The sequence below is a fragment of the Bufo gargarizans genome, chromosome 3, assembly GCF_014858855.1.
Source record: "Bufo gargarizans isolate SCDJY-AF-19 chromosome 3, ASM1485885v1, whole genome shotgun sequence".
NCBI classification, from domain to species: Eukaryota; Metazoa; Chordata; class Amphibia; order Anura; family Bufonidae; genus Bufo; species Bufo gargarizans.
In genome coordinates this window covers 448,772,223-448,791,150 of record NC_058082.1, presented here as the reverse complement: position 1 = coordinate 448,791,150, position 18,928 = coordinate 448,772,223, and the positions used below count along the sequence as shown (strand labels likewise).

The 18,928-nt window shown below is 45.7% G+C and overlaps 1 protein-coding gene across 1 annotated transcript; it reads left to right on the top strand.

Annotated features, from left to right (window-relative positions):
• The first annotated feature begins 87 nt into the window (after positions 1-87).
• Positions 88-15,818, top strand: ATP5PB (ATP synthase peripheral stalk-membrane subunit b). The gene is made up of 7 exons (XM_044283528.1): positions 88-240; positions 665-701; positions 3,088-3,233; positions 4,345-4,508; positions 6,139-6,264; positions 14,260-14,439; positions 15,653-15,818. Exons 1-7 carry the CDS (start codon positions 213-215, stop codon positions 15,722-15,724), a joined length of 753 nt encoding a protein of 250 aa, XP_044139463.1. The 5' UTR covers positions 88-212; the 3' UTR covers positions 15,725-15,818.
• The last annotated feature ends 3,110 nt before the right edge of the window (positions 15,819-18,928 follow it).

Genomic DNA, 18,928 nt, shown 5'->3' with positions numbered 1-18,928 from the left:
AAGCGGGATGAATAGTGCTTTTCCCTGACTTAAGATGGCGGATTTGCAACGAAACATGAGCGGCCGTAAAGTGACGTCTTAGGGCGTAAGAAGAGGGCGTGTCCTGCGCCATCTTGTTCCGTAGCCTCTTGTCAGGGACACTAAGGGCACCAGTGTGACCGGCGGCAGTTGTCTCCCTTCCCTTGAGCTTCTGCGGTTCCGCGCCCGGCACCATGTTGTCTAGAGCCTCCCTGGTCACAGGTGAGTCCTCCTGGAGGCCCCGGCTCAGCATGGCTGCTGTGTCTGAGGGAGGCTGCAGGCCTGGGCAGCCGGTATACGGGCGGTAGCTGTGTGCCATGCCGTGCACTATAGGTAACCGGGGCTCTGTGCTCTTGTATGTGCTCCCCCTGTAGTATGGGCGTTGTGCCCGCTCCACCTGGCAGGGCTGCTGTGGTAGGTGGTGATCCTGGGGCACTCACCTCCTGTGACCTTGTGTCAGATCCAGGATCACTGCCAGTCCTTGTGCTTCCTATGTACATCTGATGAGTGTGTATACTGTGTGTCTGGTGGTCTACCTGCAGCCCTCGCTTGGTGGGCCTGTTAGGCTTAGGTGTACCAAGCCCCCCTGTGCACCGAGCAGGTTTCTGGATATTTATTAAATAAAACTCTATTTCTTTATTTGCAGTTGCCAGCTTAAAAAAGTCGGCCCCTGTCACTGCTGGGTGAGTATGATGTGTAATCCTTTCCAGGTGGCACATGTGTCACCGGTTCTGTAAATCATATGACAGATTGGACAAACCCTACTGACATATAGTCATCATTTTGGCAGCCAGAAAAGCCCTGCAAGCGATGGACGCTGAGGCTTTGAAAGTCGTCCACGTGGTGTGTTCTCCACGGACAGCAAAGGGATCCCTTAAAAGGGGTTGTCTGCTTTATTTTTATCAATGACCTCCGGATAGGTCATCAATATTAGATTGGCGGGGATCCGGCGCCCCCTGCTGATCAGGTGGTTGAAGAGAAGGCCGCGCTCAAGTCTATAGGAGCGAGCCATCCCGCAGAAGTGAATGGGACGGTGTAATTATAATTACACCTGATCACCGCTGCGATGTCGAGCAGGTAAATAACGAAGGGAAGGCTTCCTTCGCATGGTGCGCATCTTCTCTTCATACAGATGATCGGGGGGTTGGACCCCTGCTGATCTGATATTGATGACCTATCCTTCGGAAAGGTCTCAATAAAAATAACTTGTACTACCCATTTAAATTCTGTATGTATTCAGACATCCATGTTTTTCAGTGGACATGTGGGAGCATGCTCTGCCTTGGTCTGTTTTGATCATGCGCCGAATAAGCCCTAAAATATGTTTTTAAATGCCTTATTAGGGTGTATGCACATGGAACGCCAACGATTTTGCTGCGATTTCTGTGGCAAAATCCATGAGTTACATTCATATTCGTTGCAAATTTTACCACTTTGTAGAGTGTGAACGACTGGCATTTCCCATTATTCGGGATCAACCTTTCACATAACTTTGTTATGCCTTTCCTCTGTTACGCCTCCTGAACATTTAGGGTCCATTCACACGTCCGCAAAATGGGTCCGCATCTGTTCCACAATTTTGCAGAACAGGTGTGCTGTCTGGAATGTGCTGTCTGGATCCGCACTTCTGTTCCACAAAAAAAATCGAACCTGTCCTATTCTTGTCCGCAATTGCAGGCATTTTCTATGCGAGTGCCGGCGAGGTGTGGTCCGCAAAATGAGGAACGCACATTGCCAGTGTCCGTGTTTTGCGGATCCGCAAAACATATACGGACGTGTGAATGGACCCTTATAGGTAAAGTGACAACTGGGCATTACAATTCCCCTTGTCAAAGGCATCTGTCTTTCAATGTCGCACCGTGTACGGAGACGCCCCCAACTGGTAGTAGCCAGTAATTAATAAAGGAACTGCACAAGAGAGGTTTTGGAGAAAGGTTGCGCTGGATGTATTTCATGCAGAAGGAGATTATTTACTGAAGAAGTCGTGAATGAAATAGTAACGTGTCCTCTTTAATGACACGGTTTCCCCCTTTCAGGATCCTCCACTTTGAGCTGCACATGCCATAATGCCATATCACTGCTAATATTAAAGAGGTTCTCCGAAACTGGGAGCTCATCTCCCCAGGGTCAGGGATGATGTCAAAGTAAAAAAAAAAAACTCCTGTGGTCCGACTTCTACGTCTCTTTTGTGCTTGTAAAACCAGACACGTGACCTTGGTCTCGTTCTGTTCTTGCTCGGGTCATCGCTGAGGCCACTCCCCAGATTATATGTTCTCCACATGTTTGCATGTCTTTCCCCCAACACTCAAAGTATATACAAGTAGGCAAATTGTCTCCCTACAAGATTGACCCTAGTGTGTTGTATGCCTGTATAGCAGCCACTGCCTTCCCAGGGATCGCCGCAGCCACACAACTGTCCCTTTGATTGTTTGGAGTACAAGTGTCACATTTGTTTGAAGAGTTATCCAGAAATGTTTTTAGCCATTGATGTACACTGCATACCGTATTTTTCGCCCTATAAGACGCACAGGTTTCAGAGGGGGGCAATAAGAAAAAAATATTTTTCATTATACCTCAGGTCAGACCAGCAATCAGACCTCAGCTAACAGCCCCAATCTAAATGACCCCCAGGCATCTCATCAGCCCCCAGAAGTGTCCATCAGCCTCATAAATATAAAATAAAAACACTTGCCTCACCTGCTCCTGGACGCCTCCTCTCCTCCAGCGCGATCTGCATCCTCCTGCTGTCGGCTGTGCTGTGAAGGCTGCGCACAGCGTGACGTCACAGAGCGCCTCACGCTGTGCACGGCCGAGGACTAGGAAGCAGTGAGTACAAAGCCTTTGCAGCTTCCCGGTTCTCCGGTACTAATGAGCGCTTCCCTAATAGAAGCGACTCATTAGTATTCGCCCCATAAGACGCAGGGGCATTTTCCCACCACTTTTGGGGGGTGAAAAATATGGTAGGTCAAAAGCAACATCAGTTTGTAAAAGTTCTGTAAAATACATCATTTTTGCTCTGATAATGAAGACTGATGCCTGTCATACCTTTTTTCTTTCTTTCTCCATCAGTGTCTTGAACACATGCCGGTCCTTCCACACTGGACAACCTTCCTTGGCTCCTGTACCTCCCCTTCCCGAGAAGCCAGGGAAAGTTCGCCATGGATTGATTCCTGAAGAGTTCTTCCAGTTTCTTTATCCCAAAACAGGAGTCACAGGTATTTAAAAAAAAAAAAAAAAGTAATTACAGTATTTCCACACCATTAGACACCCCGGACCATAAGACTCACCTAGGTTTTGGAGGAGGATAAGAAAAAAAATTTTCATCAGTCCTCACATCAGACCCTTAATCCTCGTCAGACCTCACATCAGACCCTTAAAAGGGTTTTACGACTATAATACTGGTGACCTATACTCTGGATAGGTCATTAGTATCTGATTAGTGGGGGTCTGACTCCCTGGAGCCCTGCCAATCAGCTGTTTTGAGACGGCACCAGCTCTGCTGTGATCGCCGCGGCTTTTTCCGTGCTCACAAAGCACAGTGCCGTACACGGTATGAAGGCTGTGCTTGGTATTGCGCTCAGCCACATTCTCTTCTGTGGGGCTGAGCTGCTCCTAGGCCACATGATCGATGAATGTGTCGTCACTTGGCCTAGGAAAAGGTATATAGTGTAGATCAGTTGGCACTGTGTAGTTGGTGCACAGTCCTAGGGTTGGTGTCCCAGGGAATAGTAGTAATGAAGGACCGGCATTCCCAAGTTGCTTTTTTGTGAATTATTCCTTTATTGTCACTTCATCTGTAATGCGTTTTGGCACTTCCAGTGCCTTTTGTCAAACAGTTTTTGAAACACATCACAGATAAAGTGACAAAGGAATAACTTACAAAAAAGCAACTTGGGAGTGCCGGTCCTTTTATTACTACTACTTGGCCTAGGAAAAGCTGAGAGAAGGCCGCATGCTCTTCCTTCAGTGCTGCACAATGACCTGACATTGCACATCTTTCTGCTAGAACCACAGCTGAATGAGGCTCAAAAAAAAATGGATGGAAAAACTGCAGTTGCTTTTCCCAAAAAAGTGTCGTAGAAAAACAATTGAGTTCCTTGTTGCTGTGGCCCCTATTTATCACTAGAGTGCCTGCAGAGCTCTCCTGGAGCGCTTTCATAGTCAAGGTGAATGGGCATGAAAACTCAGATCTCCACCATCACAACTTCTGACGTGAGATTTTGTTGGATTTTTGGATAATTATTTTGTAGTGTTGACAATTATAGAGCTGAGAGATGATTTTATGTATATGTAAAATATGTATTTTTTTTTTTTTTTGGTGTGTAGGCCCTTATATGTTTGGGACTGGTCTTCTTGTCTACCTCCTGTCTAAAGAAATATATGTCATAAACCATGAAACCGTCGCAATGCTTTCTATGGGACTTGTCAGCGTCTATGCAATCAAGAAATTTGGTCATAAAGTGGGAGAATTCGCTGACCAACTTAATGCAGTAAGTGACGTGCTTGGTGTGTGTGTAAGGTGCATTGTTGAGAACATTTCAGGTGACCTCTGCTGCCCCGTCTGAGAGCAGCATATAATGGGAGATGAGCCTAACTATAAGATTTAGTACATTACTGAGAAAAATGCAGAGTAAGGCAGCATGCACGCGGCCATTGTGCGGTCGTTCCGTGCAGTGGGGACCGCAATTGCAGCCCTCAATGCACGGGCAACATGTATGAATCAACTTGAATGGGTCTGTGGTCTGTCCGCACCGCAAAAAAAATGACATGTCATATTTATTTGCAGTGTAGAACAACAGAAAAACACCACGGAAGCACTCCGTAGTGCTTCCGGTGTTCTGTTCCGCATCTCCAGAATTGCGGACCCATTTAAGTGAATGGGTCCGTATCCGTGATGCGGGGTGCATGCGGCCGTGCATTGCCGACCCACCTAACCCTTTCTGGATTTTCTCCCATCACTTAACTCTGGTGGTCTGTTTCGACAAAGGAACATACTACTGGAATCGGCATAGGCGGATACCACCGCCGCCGTTTACTCCCACTGCGATATTTATTTGTTTGGCCAAATTACCTTATTTATGCTGTAAAGTGGTATAATCCCCTTATAGTCAATGGGGATTCGGTGGTGTGCAGCCATGTTAGATGTGGCAAGTCCCATAGTCTGTTCCTCTGCCGGAGATGTGAACCTACCCTTACACAAAAATCCATTCTAAAATTGCTTTACACAGGGCCACAAAGACAGGAGAAGGCTGCAATAGCAATACAAATTTGTATTTCCCCATTTGTGGGGCCAGCCCTATGACAGAAATGCATATTCTTGTTCTGAATTGCGGACAAGAATATTGCCTGTTTTATCTTTTTTGCGGGGCCACAGCATGGATACGGACAGCACACAGTGTGCTGACCGCATCTCTTGCGGCCCCATTGAAATGAATCTGTCAGGGCAGTTTTAGATGGGGACAGGCACGCTGTTTGTCTGTTGTGTGTATTTTCTGAGAAATATACTGTTTATTAGCTGCATGGCTGGCATCGTGCTGTGAGGAAGGCGGCCCTGTATTCATGAGCTGCGGGCATAGCCCTACGTGCTTATGTTTAATTGCTTTCATCCTTTTACTGTGCCTAGGGTGGAACCCTCAACAGCATATGTCACCGTCTTCTGCCGCCCTCAAATAGTGACAGATTCCCTTTAATGTGACAGTGACCCATGCCTTATAGAAGCTTGATTGTCGTTAATTTCTAAAGGAAATAGGCAAGGACAGAGGGGCACATTTATTAAGACCGGCGTTTTAGACGCCAATCTTAAGGCCCTGCGCGGAGTTATGTAGAGGTGCAGGCCTCTAAATAACTTCTGCGCATCCAGCACCAGTTTAAATGTAAGACCTCTTCCGAGCTGGCTTACGTTTAGACCATTTTATACGTGTAAAACAGTTGTAGAAAATGATGAATGAGATGGGCCTGCAGGCCCCTCCCCTTACCCACCCACGCCACGCCCACTCTTTTAAACCTGGCGTGAGTGGGTCGAAGTCACAGATGTGCCTAAAATACGCCTAATTTAGGCGTATTTCAGAATAGTAAATGAGTCGACCCCCAAAGTCTACATGTCCACCCCTCTTTCTTTAGGAGAAGATCAGTAAAGCTGAGGCTGTGAAGGAATCTGCAATCAAGGACCTTGAAATTGCTATCGATGCAGAAAAGAAGGAGCAGTGGAGAGTGGATGGCCGACAACATCTATTTGACGCCAAGCGGGTAAGATATACAAGTTTGTATAGAAATTAAATTGGGGAAATTCTTTTTAAGCACTTGTTATTGGCTGTATGCTACAAATAATGTACTTCTAGGAAAGCTCCCCACATTTTAGGAGATCCATTAAGATTAGAGGTTCATATGCCAGTCTTAATAAGTAGGCACAGGAATAGGGGGGCGGAGCCAACTGAGCATGGTGGAGGACGTGTGAGCTCTGAGCTCCTCACCATATCACCCGATCTACAGCCTTTTATTTAGCTCTGACCGATATCAAAATGGGTAAAACTAACAAGGAGAGAGGTGGAGAGGTCGCTCAGGCGACGAAATCAAGAAAATCGCATGGAGATCTGGATAAATACCGTTACAAGAGGACGGCGTCTCCTGCACTCAGAGGGAAGATGGCGGCGGCCGAGGACAATGCGGCAGCCCTGGATATGGATTCAGATGACGCAAGCTCCTGCGCTCCCTCAGATATACCGGACGAACCGGATCCTGCTCCGATTACAAGAGCCTTTCTGCAGAAATCACTACAGCAGTCTCTCGCTCAAGCCTTATCCCCTGTGCTGACGGAGCTGGCGGTCATCAGAACTGAGGTAACACACGTGGGGCAGAGAGTTGAAGCGCTGGAGGAATTTCAAGCGGCTGTGGTACAGCATAGCAAGGGCCTACAAGGCCATGTGAGATCACTGGGCTCCCAGGTGGACAGTGTATTCCTTCATTTAGAGGATCAAGAGAATAGGGGGAGAAGAAAAAATGTACGGATAAGAGGGGTCCCAGAATCGGTGGCGGCAGAAGCATTGCTGGACAGTGTTAAACAGATATTTGTCATACTTGTGGGAGCAGAGCGGGCCGAAAGTATCATCATTGAAAGGGCGCACAGAGCGCTTAGGCCTAAGCCTGCTGCAAGTGAACCGCCCAGGGACATCGTTTGTGCCTTGCTGAACTACCTCGATACATCTGCAGTGCTCAAAGCGGCAAGAGAGAGAGAAGAGGTATCCTTTGAGGGGAACAAAATCCTGCTCTTTCAGGACTTAGCAGCAAGCACGCTGGCAAAAAGAAAGGCCTTGAAACCCCTCACGGCAGTATTGAGGGAGAGGAGGCTGCCCATGAGATGGCTTTTCCCGTTTGGTCTGAGTACCACTATCAACGGCCGACAAATAGTAGTACGGCACCCGGATGATCTTACCAAGCTATGGGAGGCCCTGGAGATCTCACCCCTGGATATCCCTTCCTGGCTACCTTCAGCTAATATGGAGAAGCTGCCCAGGCTTTCCGGCCCGTTACCCTGGCGTGACACGCCTAAGCATAAGAACTCAAAGAAGAAACTGCTAATGGGAGACTGATCTGTTGTCTCCTGACACAGGAGGTTGAAATTTAGCTTCTCTCATGGTAGTCGCTTGTCCCAGAGAGAACCCTTGTTTAACTACTCACTATGTATGTGCTCTTTAGTGGTAGAGATTTAAAGTTGTCACTGTTAAGAATGTTCAGTTCCAACTATTGACAGCAGTCTGGGCGGAAGCTCAGGTTGGTATGCCTCGGTACTGAGAGAGAGGTTTAGTTCATGTAATATCTCCTTAGGCCTTGGATGTGGAGGAACAGCTTAGCTTGGTCCATACCTTGGATACAAGTTCTGAATCCTTGAAGTATTAATGTTATTCGGTCAGTTTATGGAATTATATAAGAGGTCGGGTGAGTGGTTCATCTAGAATTTTTTCTAGAAGTCTTTACCTATGTCCCCTCCCCCAATCTCTTATTCGCAAAATGTAACCACACCATTGCGCTGTACAGCGCCTATGGGACTGAGAAGTCCTTTCATTCTGTTTATATGTATTTTTTATGTCTTAGTGTCGTTTTATTTGACTTTTTCGAGTCGAGTTTCCTGGTTCACTGATATTAGGGAGGAGTTTGGTCCAGATACCCAGTACTCTAGATATGGCGCACATCACACTATATTCACTTAATGTGAACGGAATGAACATTCCGCAGAAGCGTAGCCAAGTTTACCACACACTTAGAAAGGAAAACCCAGATATTGTGTTTCTACAAGAAACGCATTATAGACATGACCATGTCCCCAATATGTCCAGTAAACAGTTTCCAGATTGGCACCATGCCACTCACTCTTCGGCATCTAGGGGGGTCTCTATTGGTTTTAGTAGGAATATCCCATTCCAATCAACAGCGAAATTAATAGACCCCCAACGGCAGGTACCTATTTATTAAGGGGAAGGTATTGAACTCAATGGTCACACTCGCGGTTATATATGCACCAAACAAGGGCCAAATTAAATGGCTGATACAGGCTTTAGATTCCTTGAAACAGTTCGCTGAAGGGACTTTAGTACTAGGGGGTGATTTCAACCTGGCACTCGATCATGAGATGGACTCCACATCTGCCACGTCCCAGTTTTCGGGAAGACAGAAGCGTAGATTACAGTTGGCTTTGGCGGATATGGGCCTATCTGATGTTTGGAGATTGTTTCACCCAGAGGAGAAGGACTTTACCTTTTTCTCTAAAGTGCATGGCTCCTACCAGCGCATTGATTATATGTTTTTATCTAATACTGTTATTCCCAGAGTTAAGGAAGCCTCTATAGGGTCGATCACAATATCTGATCATGCCCCGGTGAGTCTGAAGGTGGTGCTGGATGGTATGCCTGTGAGGTCCTGGTCATGGAGGCTCAATACCACCCTTCTGGAAGAGAACGAACATAAAGATAGGATTAGGAAGGTACTCCTGGATTATTTTAGCTTAAATGAAACCCCTCAGATGTCATGCCCGATAGTGTGGGAGGCCCACAAAGCTGTAATAAGGGGGGAGTTTATCAGCGTAGGTGCAAGAGTTAAAAGACGGAGAACACAGATGATAAACTCTCTGCTTTTGCAGATTTCCACACTGGAAAGGCTTCATAAAAAGTCTCAGACGCTTGAGGTTTTAAACCAGCTAAAATCCCTAAGATCACAGTTAAAGGACAACCTGAACATTAAATCCGCTAAAATATTACAGGCTTTGCGCTTTAAATATTATTCGCATGGGGATAAGGGCTCTAAATTAATGTCGAATCTGCTAAAGTCCCAGAGGAATAAGTCCTTTATTCCAGTCATTAAATCTAAAGAAGGCCACAGACTAACGGCTACACCAGCCATAGCGAAAGAATTCTGCAAGTTTTATACTTCGCTGTACAATCTGGAAGGAGAGGGTGGGCAAGAAGCCAGGGATACTGCAATGTTGCAAAATAACATAGATGATTTCCTGAAATCTATTGATGTGCCTGCCTTGTCTGCCGGGGACAGGACAGATCTCCTGAAACCGTTTACTGAGGAGGAGGTTACCAAGGTTCTCAATAGCATTCCATCTGGGAAAAGCCCAGGACCAGACGGTTTCCCTATAGTGTATTATAAGAAATTTGCAGAAATATTGATTCCACATTTCACCATGATGTGCAATTCCCTTCTTGGGGGCTCCGCTCTCCCTATACAGGCCCAGGAAGCGACTATTACTATCATTCCCAAGGAGGGGAAGGATCCTGAAGAGTGCGGTAGCTATCGTCCCATCTCGCTCCTCAACACAGATCTAAAATGGTGGGCTAAATTGCTAAGTCATCGCATAGCAGGTTTGTTACCCGGTTTAGTGGGCGAGGAGCAGGTGGGGTTTGTGCCCGGCAGAGAAGGCAGGCACAATGTTAGCCGAGTGGTAAATGCAGTCTGTTATGCTAAAAAGAAAAATATGCCTTTAATATTACTAGGGACAGACGCTGAAAAGGCATTCGATAGGGTTGGGTGGCCTTTCATGCGTAGTACTTTACTGGCATTTGGCTTCCCTGATGCATTTGTCAGGGCGATTTTCTCCCTATATTCAGCTCCCACGGCCCGTATTTTAGTTAATGGTACTCTGTCTGATCCCTTCTTTATTAGGAACGGTACCAGACAGGGATGCCCCCTTTCCCCATCTCTGTTTATATTAGTTCTTGAAACGCTCCTATTAAAGTTCAGGCAAGATCCTAGTATTAAGGGAGTCAAATTCAAGGGAGATACGCAGAAAATGGCAGCATTTGCTGACGACTTGCTATTGTTAGTCACCAACCCTATCGAAGCAATGAAGCAAATATTGGACACTTTTAAAGCCTTTGGGGAGATCTCCAACTTTAAAATTAACTTGGAAAAGTCTGAAGCCATTGGAGTTTCTCTAACCCCTTCACAATTGAGTAGGATTAGAGGTATGTCCCCCTTTAAGTGGCCCCCCTCTGCGATTAAATATTTGGGTGTTATGATTCCAGCCAATCCTGCCCAGCTGTTCCAGCTTAATTACACTCCGTTGTTAACAAAAGTGCAAGCGTTCCTGAATAAATCCTTATTACCTAGGATTTCATGGATAGGACGGAAAAATGTCTTGACCTCATACATCCTACCCCAAATACTATACATGTGTCGCTCCCTCCCAATAGCTATTCCTAGATCATTCCTGAACAGATTGAGATCAGTTATGGGGAAATTTCTATGGGGGAACAAAAAAGCTAGGTTACCTTACTCTCTTCTTACAAGGAAGAAGAGGCATGGGGGAATCTCTTTGCCAGATATCTCTGCATATGTTCAAGCTATCCACCTAGAGAGATGGTTGACTTTAACTAGATCTGGAGACAATCCCTTGCATGTACGCTTTGAAAGAGAGGTATTGGGGAAAAATAGTGCTCACTTGTTGTGGCATAAACCCCTAACTTTCAATTCTCAGGAAATTATAAGCGTTATAACTAAAAACACTATTAAGGAGTGTCAGAGGTCACCTGCGTTAAATCTGAGCAAAGGAGATCTGTCCCCTATTGCTCCCCTTAATACATTACCCTACGTTCTTTCAGATAGAGTTGTGGAGACTAACCCTGTGTGGGAATCTGTTGCAGAGCTCAAGGTAGGGGACCTTTTGAAATTAACTCGGGTCACTGATATCTACGAATCTCTCAGAGGAGAGCCACCGACGGTAGGGTCAGATATTCAAAAGTGGGACTTTGAAGTAACCTGTAAGAAGTATAAGGTAACTAGCATCCGACCAAAGATAGATCCATCGTGGTTGGAAACCATGGTTCTATTACCAAAATTGCCACCTAAAACTCTTTCCTTAATATATAGACAGATTTTAGAAAAAAGAGGGGACGACCAGCCCACTTACCTTAAGGAATGGGAGAAGGAGTTAGGGATAATGCTGGATGAGCCCAGCAGAACATTTATTTTGTCGCACTCACATGGATTTTCCAGATGTGTCAGGGTGCAGGAGAACTCACTCAAAACCTTAACTAGATGGTACCGTACACCTGAATTCCTCAAAAAAATCCACTTAATCAGCTCTAGTGAGTGTTGGAGATGTCTGGAGGGTGTGGGCAGCATCTCTCATATATGGTGGCATTGTCATAAAATTAGACAGTTTTGGGATTCAGTGGAGGATTCTATGAATAGGATCTGCACAGGAAACTTGTCACTTACTGCCTCTCTAGTTCTACTGTGGAAACCAGAGGGCACTTTCACTCCTAATAAAAATAACCTACAGACACATATGATTACAGCCGCCAAGTTATTGGTCCCAGCATTGTGGAGAACTACAGAGCCGCCCAGTTTAGACATGTGGTATGAGAAAATGACTCACTTATGTAGAATGGAGGAATTGGCAAGCTGGGAGTCTCACAACAGACAGGGGTTTTTGAAGACTTGGCAACCTTGGTTGTCACATATGTCTACCCAGCAGGAACAGAGAGCTTGAGTTACCCCCAGTCAAGAGTGTTTGGAGATCAGAGACCTTTTAATTCTGAGGGGAACCAATCTGAGTATATGGATAGGGTTTGTCTGAACGTGTGCTATGGTGATGTGGTGGATGAATGGGGCTAAAACATACACTTGCTGGTGTATAGACTCCAGAACACAGCTGATCAGATCTTAGAGGTGAACCAACTCGACTTTTTGGGTTTTGTCTTAGGATTATGTTCATGATCCATTGTTTTTGGTATGTGTTTTTATTTTATGTTCTTTCCAAGAAGGAAATTTTATGTTTAGATCCTGCTATATCACAATGCATGATAAGTCAGGTCTATGTACCACTTGCTGTCTTTTTGATTGAGGTAATACTTGTGATATGCTCTAATTTGCTATTTAGACCAGTTGCACTGGTCATGCCTTTTTCCTACATTGTCAAAGTACATGCGATAATGTGCTTTATTGATGTCTACGTTAATAAAAAGAGAATGTTTAAAAAAAAAAATAAGTAGGCACAGGCCTCTTAATAAATATGGTGCCTCTTCTGGCAGTGCATGAACCATAAAGTCAAATCTGTGCACTGTCTGGCTTGTGTCAGGCCGTGAGAGGCTAAGCCCTCCACTTTCCCCTAAAGTGAAAAAGGGGAGAATTGTGCAGAATGTGACTTGTGAGCAGCGACTTCCAGAAATTCCCTCATCAGCATGGCTTCTGGTAACGGCTTGTAAATGTAGGTGGCATCTATGGAGTTTAAAATAAAATTTTCAGACATATATGTAAATGATTAAACGTGTGGTCTCATTAGACGCTGGGTCTTGCCACAAGAGGGCAGTAAAAGTGCTTCTCCCACTGCCCTATGTAATGGCTCTCGGAGCCTACTTTTGTGTAGAGTAGCTCTTGGATAGAGATCCCTCTAACAATGTACTGAAAGACTTTTTACCCATTTGACAGACTTTAAGAGGAGGCGCATCATTGGACTGAGAGAATCGGGACGGTCGTTTTGATGAACTGCCTGCCGTCTAGACTGTTCTGACTTAGCTGTTAGATGGTGTTGGAAGCAGTGGTTATGTGTGGGCACGGACACACAGAGAGCAGTCCCCAGACGGGCCAGATAGACCACTAGCCGATAGGATTGTATGATCTGTCAACATCCATGAGCAGCTCCCACAGTTTTGTTGTCCACCATCCAGGCACAGGTGACACCTTTGTTACACATCCCTGTCTTTGTCCGGACCATTTCTGGGTGCTTAGCAGAAGGAAATTTGGTGTTGCAGCCCCCATTGCGTGTCCTGCTATTTTTGACAGCCAACCACCATCGCCTTCTTCTGCAGTGGTGTCATGAACGAGAAACCTGGACTGCTACAGACTAGGACCATATCGTCCAGGTTCTGTTTGGGGTCCGACGACTGTCGGGTTCAAGTACGGTTTGATAATCTGGGGAGCCATAGAATACAATAGTGGGTTACCCCTAATAGTCATACGAGCGACCCTAATAGCTCAGCAATGTGTAGGACATCCTGTGGCCACGTGTTGCCTCTCATGGCAGGGCTTGCCCACACACAGCAAGCGTTTCCCAGGAATGTCTCCGCCAGATTGCAGCCTTTCCTTGCCCTGCCCAGTCTCCAGATTTATCACTAGTGGAGGATCTGTGGGGCCAGCTTCAGCAACCTATGAGTGTGTAGCAACTACAGGCCCAGATGAAGCGTCTGAGGGCAAATGTGCTGGAACCTTTTATGCCTCCATGCTAGATGCAGCACAACAGAGCGCTACAACCACCTTTCAATTGTACGGTTTTCCCCACTAACCTTAACCTTTCGCTCTAATGTTGTAATCACTGACATATATCAAGACTACATTCACACAAAGATCCATTTAATTCCAACAACTCTTTATTTTATTTTTTATTTTTTTAACCTGTTTTTACACACAGTAAAATAACTCTACCCTGTAAGAGTTAAGCCCTGATACTTCTAAGTCCAACTGTGTATATTAGACATATTCAAACTGCGGCCCTCCAGCTGTTGTAAAACTACCCACAATGCCCTGCTGTAGACTGATACCTGTAGGCTGTTCAGGCATGCTGGGAGTTGTAGTTTTGCAACAGCTGGAGGGCCGCAGTTTGAGGATGTCTAGTGCATATGAATGAAAGCTACACAAAGAACATGGAAGAGTTGAAAATCTCTGAATAGCAAAGTTTCTAAGCTTTTTATGTAGATTACATTAGATCTGAAACTCATTCTTATTTGTATGTCTTGAAATCCCCAGAACAATGTGACCATGCTTCTGGAAATCAACTACCGTGAAAGGCTACTTACAGTCTATAGTGAAGTGAAAAAGCGTCTAGACTACCAATTGGCGCTGCAGAATCTCCTGCGCCGCAAGGAACAAGACCATATGATCAACTGGGTAGAAAAGACTGTGGTCCAGAGCATAACTCCTCAGCAGGTACAGTAGTACTTCTCTAATGTGGCTATGGGCTGCGGGCTATAAGGGATTCTTTAGCTAGTCCTATCAGTAGTATGGGGGGAAAATAGAAAGCATCCAGGGGTACTACTGGATATGCTGAGTGCTATTCAGCCATGAGGTGTCACCCGACCCCATACATGTCACCTTTAATGATATAGTCAGCTACAGACTATATTCAATACTCGCTGAAGGGTTTTACTTGTATTTTAATGTTTTACTAAAGAAGTAGGCATGTAGAGTTGTGGGTGGCTATTGCTGTGTACAGATTCCACCGTACTGGAGCAATGGGGTCTGCAGTGAACGCTGTACAGCCAGGAGCACTTCGCTACTCCTGAATGTGCCCCTCCTATTGGTTGAATCCTGGCACATCACTTACCTCTGTGCTATGCCAGGTTTTACCTGAGTGGAGTGGGCTTCTGTCTGTGCTGCTCTGCCAAGCTGGCAGGAGACCGCCATTGCTCTAGTACACTGGTTCCCGAATATTCAGCATCTAAAGTGTGGTGGCCACCAAGCACTTTGGTTGCCGATTTTCTTTTAGTAAAGATTCTGTTTAAAAGTTTACTTACTCTTTAATAATCAAGATTTATTAATATTTTATGTAATCAATATATTTTCATCCTAGTAGTTGTTCAGTTGGTGTAAAAAGCTTGAGACTGTCTCTCAATTTTCCTCTTTTATATGGCTTTATATAGTTGTTTTATAAGGCTACTCTCACACTCATGTTTTGGGCGGATCCGTCATGGATCTGCAAAATAAACTGATCTGTTACAATAATACAACCGCATGCAGCCGTCATGAACGGATCCGTTTGTATTATCTTAAACATAGCCAAGACGTCATGAACTTCTTTGAAAGTCAATGGGGGACAGATACGTTTTCTATTGTCAGATTGTATCATAGAAAACTGATCCACCCCCATTAACTTACATTGTGTGCCAGGACGGATCAGTTTGGCTCAGTTTCGTCTGGCGGACAGCAAAACGCTGAAGGCAGCGTTTTGGTGACTGATCGGAGGCAAACTGATGTATTCTGAGCGGATCCTTTTCCATTCAGAATGCATTAGGGCAAAACTGATCCGTTTTGGACCGCTTGTGAGAGCCCTGAACGGATCTCGCAAACGGAAAGCCAGAACGCCAGTGTGAAAGTAGACATTTTTGTTTAAAAAAACTGAAAATTGTCTGTCTGTTTGCAGCAAAAAGAAAGCATCGCCAAATGTATCGCTGACCTGAAGCTTCTATCCAAGACTGCACAAGCAACCGCTTGAATTTTTTATTTTGACTGTTGAATTGTACAGATAAGGGTCCTAACTGTTCGTCAGCTGTACCGTGGAGAACGCAAATACATATTTCTAGACACTGCTCTGATTTTACTGTCATTTTTTTTCCTGTATACAATTTGTTTATCAGGTAACTCAAATCACTTGTGTCCGATCTTAGGTCCTCTTTAAGCAATATCACCCAAAAATGTAGTGCAATCTGAAAGCACCGTGCTGTAAGGCACATATTGGAGACAACACAGGGTGCAGGTTATGCAGTACAACACAAACGTAGTGTTACAGTTTATGTATTGTTTGATGTGAAAAATCTTATTAGAAGCAGTTGAACAGACATGGTCACCAACCTGCATGAAAGTGCAGCAGGTACATATCTTGTGACCACACTTGAAACTGCCCAAAAATCGCAACCAGGTGGGTTGTGTGGCACGAGCCTCTGTAAACCTAGAAGGACTCGCCCTGTTCCCCAGAGTAGTCGCTCTTTGTGCAATGCATTTAGTGCCCCCTCCAATGATATTTGACCATTCACTTTCGGTGTGCAGGATTGACAGATGTTTAGTCACTATGTGGCTAATGCGAGAAAATTTGAGACTATAGTTGGTGACAAAAACCGGGATAGATTTTTTTTTTATTTATTTTTTCTTCAGTCCTGCACACTGAATTTTATTAGAAGGCATACAAGCGGCTTGAGGAAAAATCAAATCGACTCGGGAGATATCAGCAATGTTTTTTCTAGTTTGCTGCAGTAAAGCGCTGGAATCGATTAGTGAAGTCGATTAGTGACAGCATCCAGCTCCGTTCCCTTTTGGGAATATTTTTTACCACATGGAGAATGAATGGGTCTGGATTCGTTCCGAAACGTACGGACATGTGAATGGACCCTAATGCATAGCACCCACACTGAATCCCAATCTTTTTTTCTTCACGCATTAGTTGTGTGAGAATTGCAGCATACTGGCTCCATAGAAGTGAATGGGGCTTCAGAAAATGACAGCAAGAAAAAGTTATACATATGTGGTATCGCCGGATTTGTACTGACCTCGAGAATCAAGATCACAAGTCAGTTTTACCGCATAATGAACGCCGTAAAAAAAAAAATAAACCCTCATACGGCTGAGAATGAAGTAAAAAAAAAACTGAATGTAATAAAGTTATGGCTCTGGGAAGGCGGGGAGCAAAAAATGAAAACTCAAAGTCCCCCCCAAAAAAATCTCTGGGGTTAAAGGGGTTTTCCAAGAGTAAAATATCGATGACCTATCATTAGGATAAGGCTACATGCACACGACCGCAAAACACGGGTGGTGTTGGTGTGCGTTCCGCAATTTGCGCAACGGCACAGTCAGCCATTAATATAACTGCCTATTCTTGTCCGCAAAACGGACAAGAATAGGACAGGTTATATTTTATTTTTGGCGGACCACGGAATGGAGCAATGGATGTGGAAAGCACACAGAGTGCTGTCTGCATCTTTTGCAGCCCCAATGAAGTTAATGGGCCCGCATCAAAGCCGCTTAGATGCGGACCAAAACAACGGTCGTGTGCATGAGGCCTAAGACATCAATATCGGATTAATGAGGGTCCAGCTCCCAGGATCCCCAATGTTCGGCGCTCCTAGGCCAGTAACGTCACAATCATTGGCCTGTCTGCAGCTCGGTCCTATCAAAGTAAAACCGCTATACAGTGTACAGCTTTGTGCTTGGCATGCTGTAAGGAAGCTGAGGACAGGTTATCACTATTGTACTCCCAGAAAACCCCTTTAACCATGTCCATGCCAGCTGTACGTGTATCTGAATTTTCACACTTCTGTCATATACAGATAGAACTTAAAGGGGTTGTCCGGGTTCAGAGCTGAACCCGGACATACCCTTATTTTCACCCCGGCAGCCCTCCTGAGCCTGGCATCGGAGCATCTCATGCTCCGATGCGCTCCCGTGCCCTGCGCTAGATCGCGCAGGGCACAGGCTCTTGTGTTTTCAATAACACACTGCCGGGCGGTAACTTCCGCCCAGCAGTGTGTTCGGTGACGTCACCGGCTCTGAGGGGCGGGCTTTAGCTCTGCCCTAGCCGTTTTACTGGCTAGGGCAGAGCCAAATCCCGCCCATCAGTGCCGGTGACGTCACCGGGCTGCCTGTCAGCCCCATAGAGAGCCCCGGTACGTCACCGGAACTCAGAAAAATGCCTTTGCCCTGCGCGATTTAGCGCAGGGCAAAGGAGAGCATCGGAGCATGAACTGCTCCGATGCTCATGTCAGGGGGGCTGCCGGGGTGAAAATGGAGGTATGTCCAGGTTCAGCTCTGAACCTGGACAACCCCTTTAAAGGGGATGGCCACCATAAGTAGAAAAAAAATAATAATAAAGTGCCCCAGACAATAACTAAAGCCAATAGGTATTTGTATCATGAGAGAGAGCCTGTGTAAGTATAATTTTTCTAATGTGTTCAGCATAGTATGCTCCCATAGATGAGAGGCTGTGTGGGCGGAGCAGCTGCAAAGTGAAAGTAAAAATCCCAGCATGCATCTTCAGAGGAGCGGTCACATGACATCCCTGGCCAACTGGGATACCATGGTAACAACACCACCTCAGGTTTCATTTCATCAGTGCTTGAGGCCACAGCCGGTCCGTACTCTCTCTGCCACAGTTCCATGTAACTATATAAAAAAAAAAAAACATACTGTACAGGGTAGAGTGGCCTTCTGGGTTGTCTACAGGAGGTGTCGCCTAACAGAGTCCAGGGCATTGCCTAGCAGTCGGGCGTGGTTGTAGTGCCCAGCTTTTCGGGGTGAACTGAGTGGCCACCGCAGTACAGGGACCCTGAAGGTTTTCACTACAGCCAGCTGCTGACAGGAATCGGCTGTTTGTACAGAGGGAACAAGCAGCTGACTCCTGTCAGATCAGGGAGCGGGCCACTGACGGGCGCAGACTGCGCGTGTGCTGCTCTTACAGAGTACGAAGAACAGCGCAGGTGCAGCTACACTGCTGGCATGGACGAGCTTGCTCTGAGGCTCCTCCATGTCGCACGCAGCCATGGACGAACTCTGTTGCATGACAGAGCAAGGCTTAGGGGCGTACGGTGGCCTAAAATAGAAAGATAAGCAGGCAGATGTGTTTCACAAAGTATATTAGGGACTTTATTTTTTTCTGTACCTGCCACTCAGTAGTGGAAAGCAGAGTTGCCATCCCCTTTAATAAATTCTG

Bases quoted from the DNA above. Each gene is read 5' to 3' on its own strand.
- ATP5PB (XM_044283528.1), top strand. From the start codon at position 213: ATGTTGTCTAGAGCCTCCCTGGTCACAG. The intron at 241-664 runs GTGAGTCCTCCT...CTTTATTTGCAG, and splicing joins TAGAGCCTCCCTGGTCACAG to TTGCCAGCTTAAAAAAGTCG. The intron at 702-3,087 runs GTGAGTATGATG...TTTCTCCATCAG, and splicing joins TCGGCCCCTGTCACTGCTGG to TGTCTTGAACACATGCCGGT.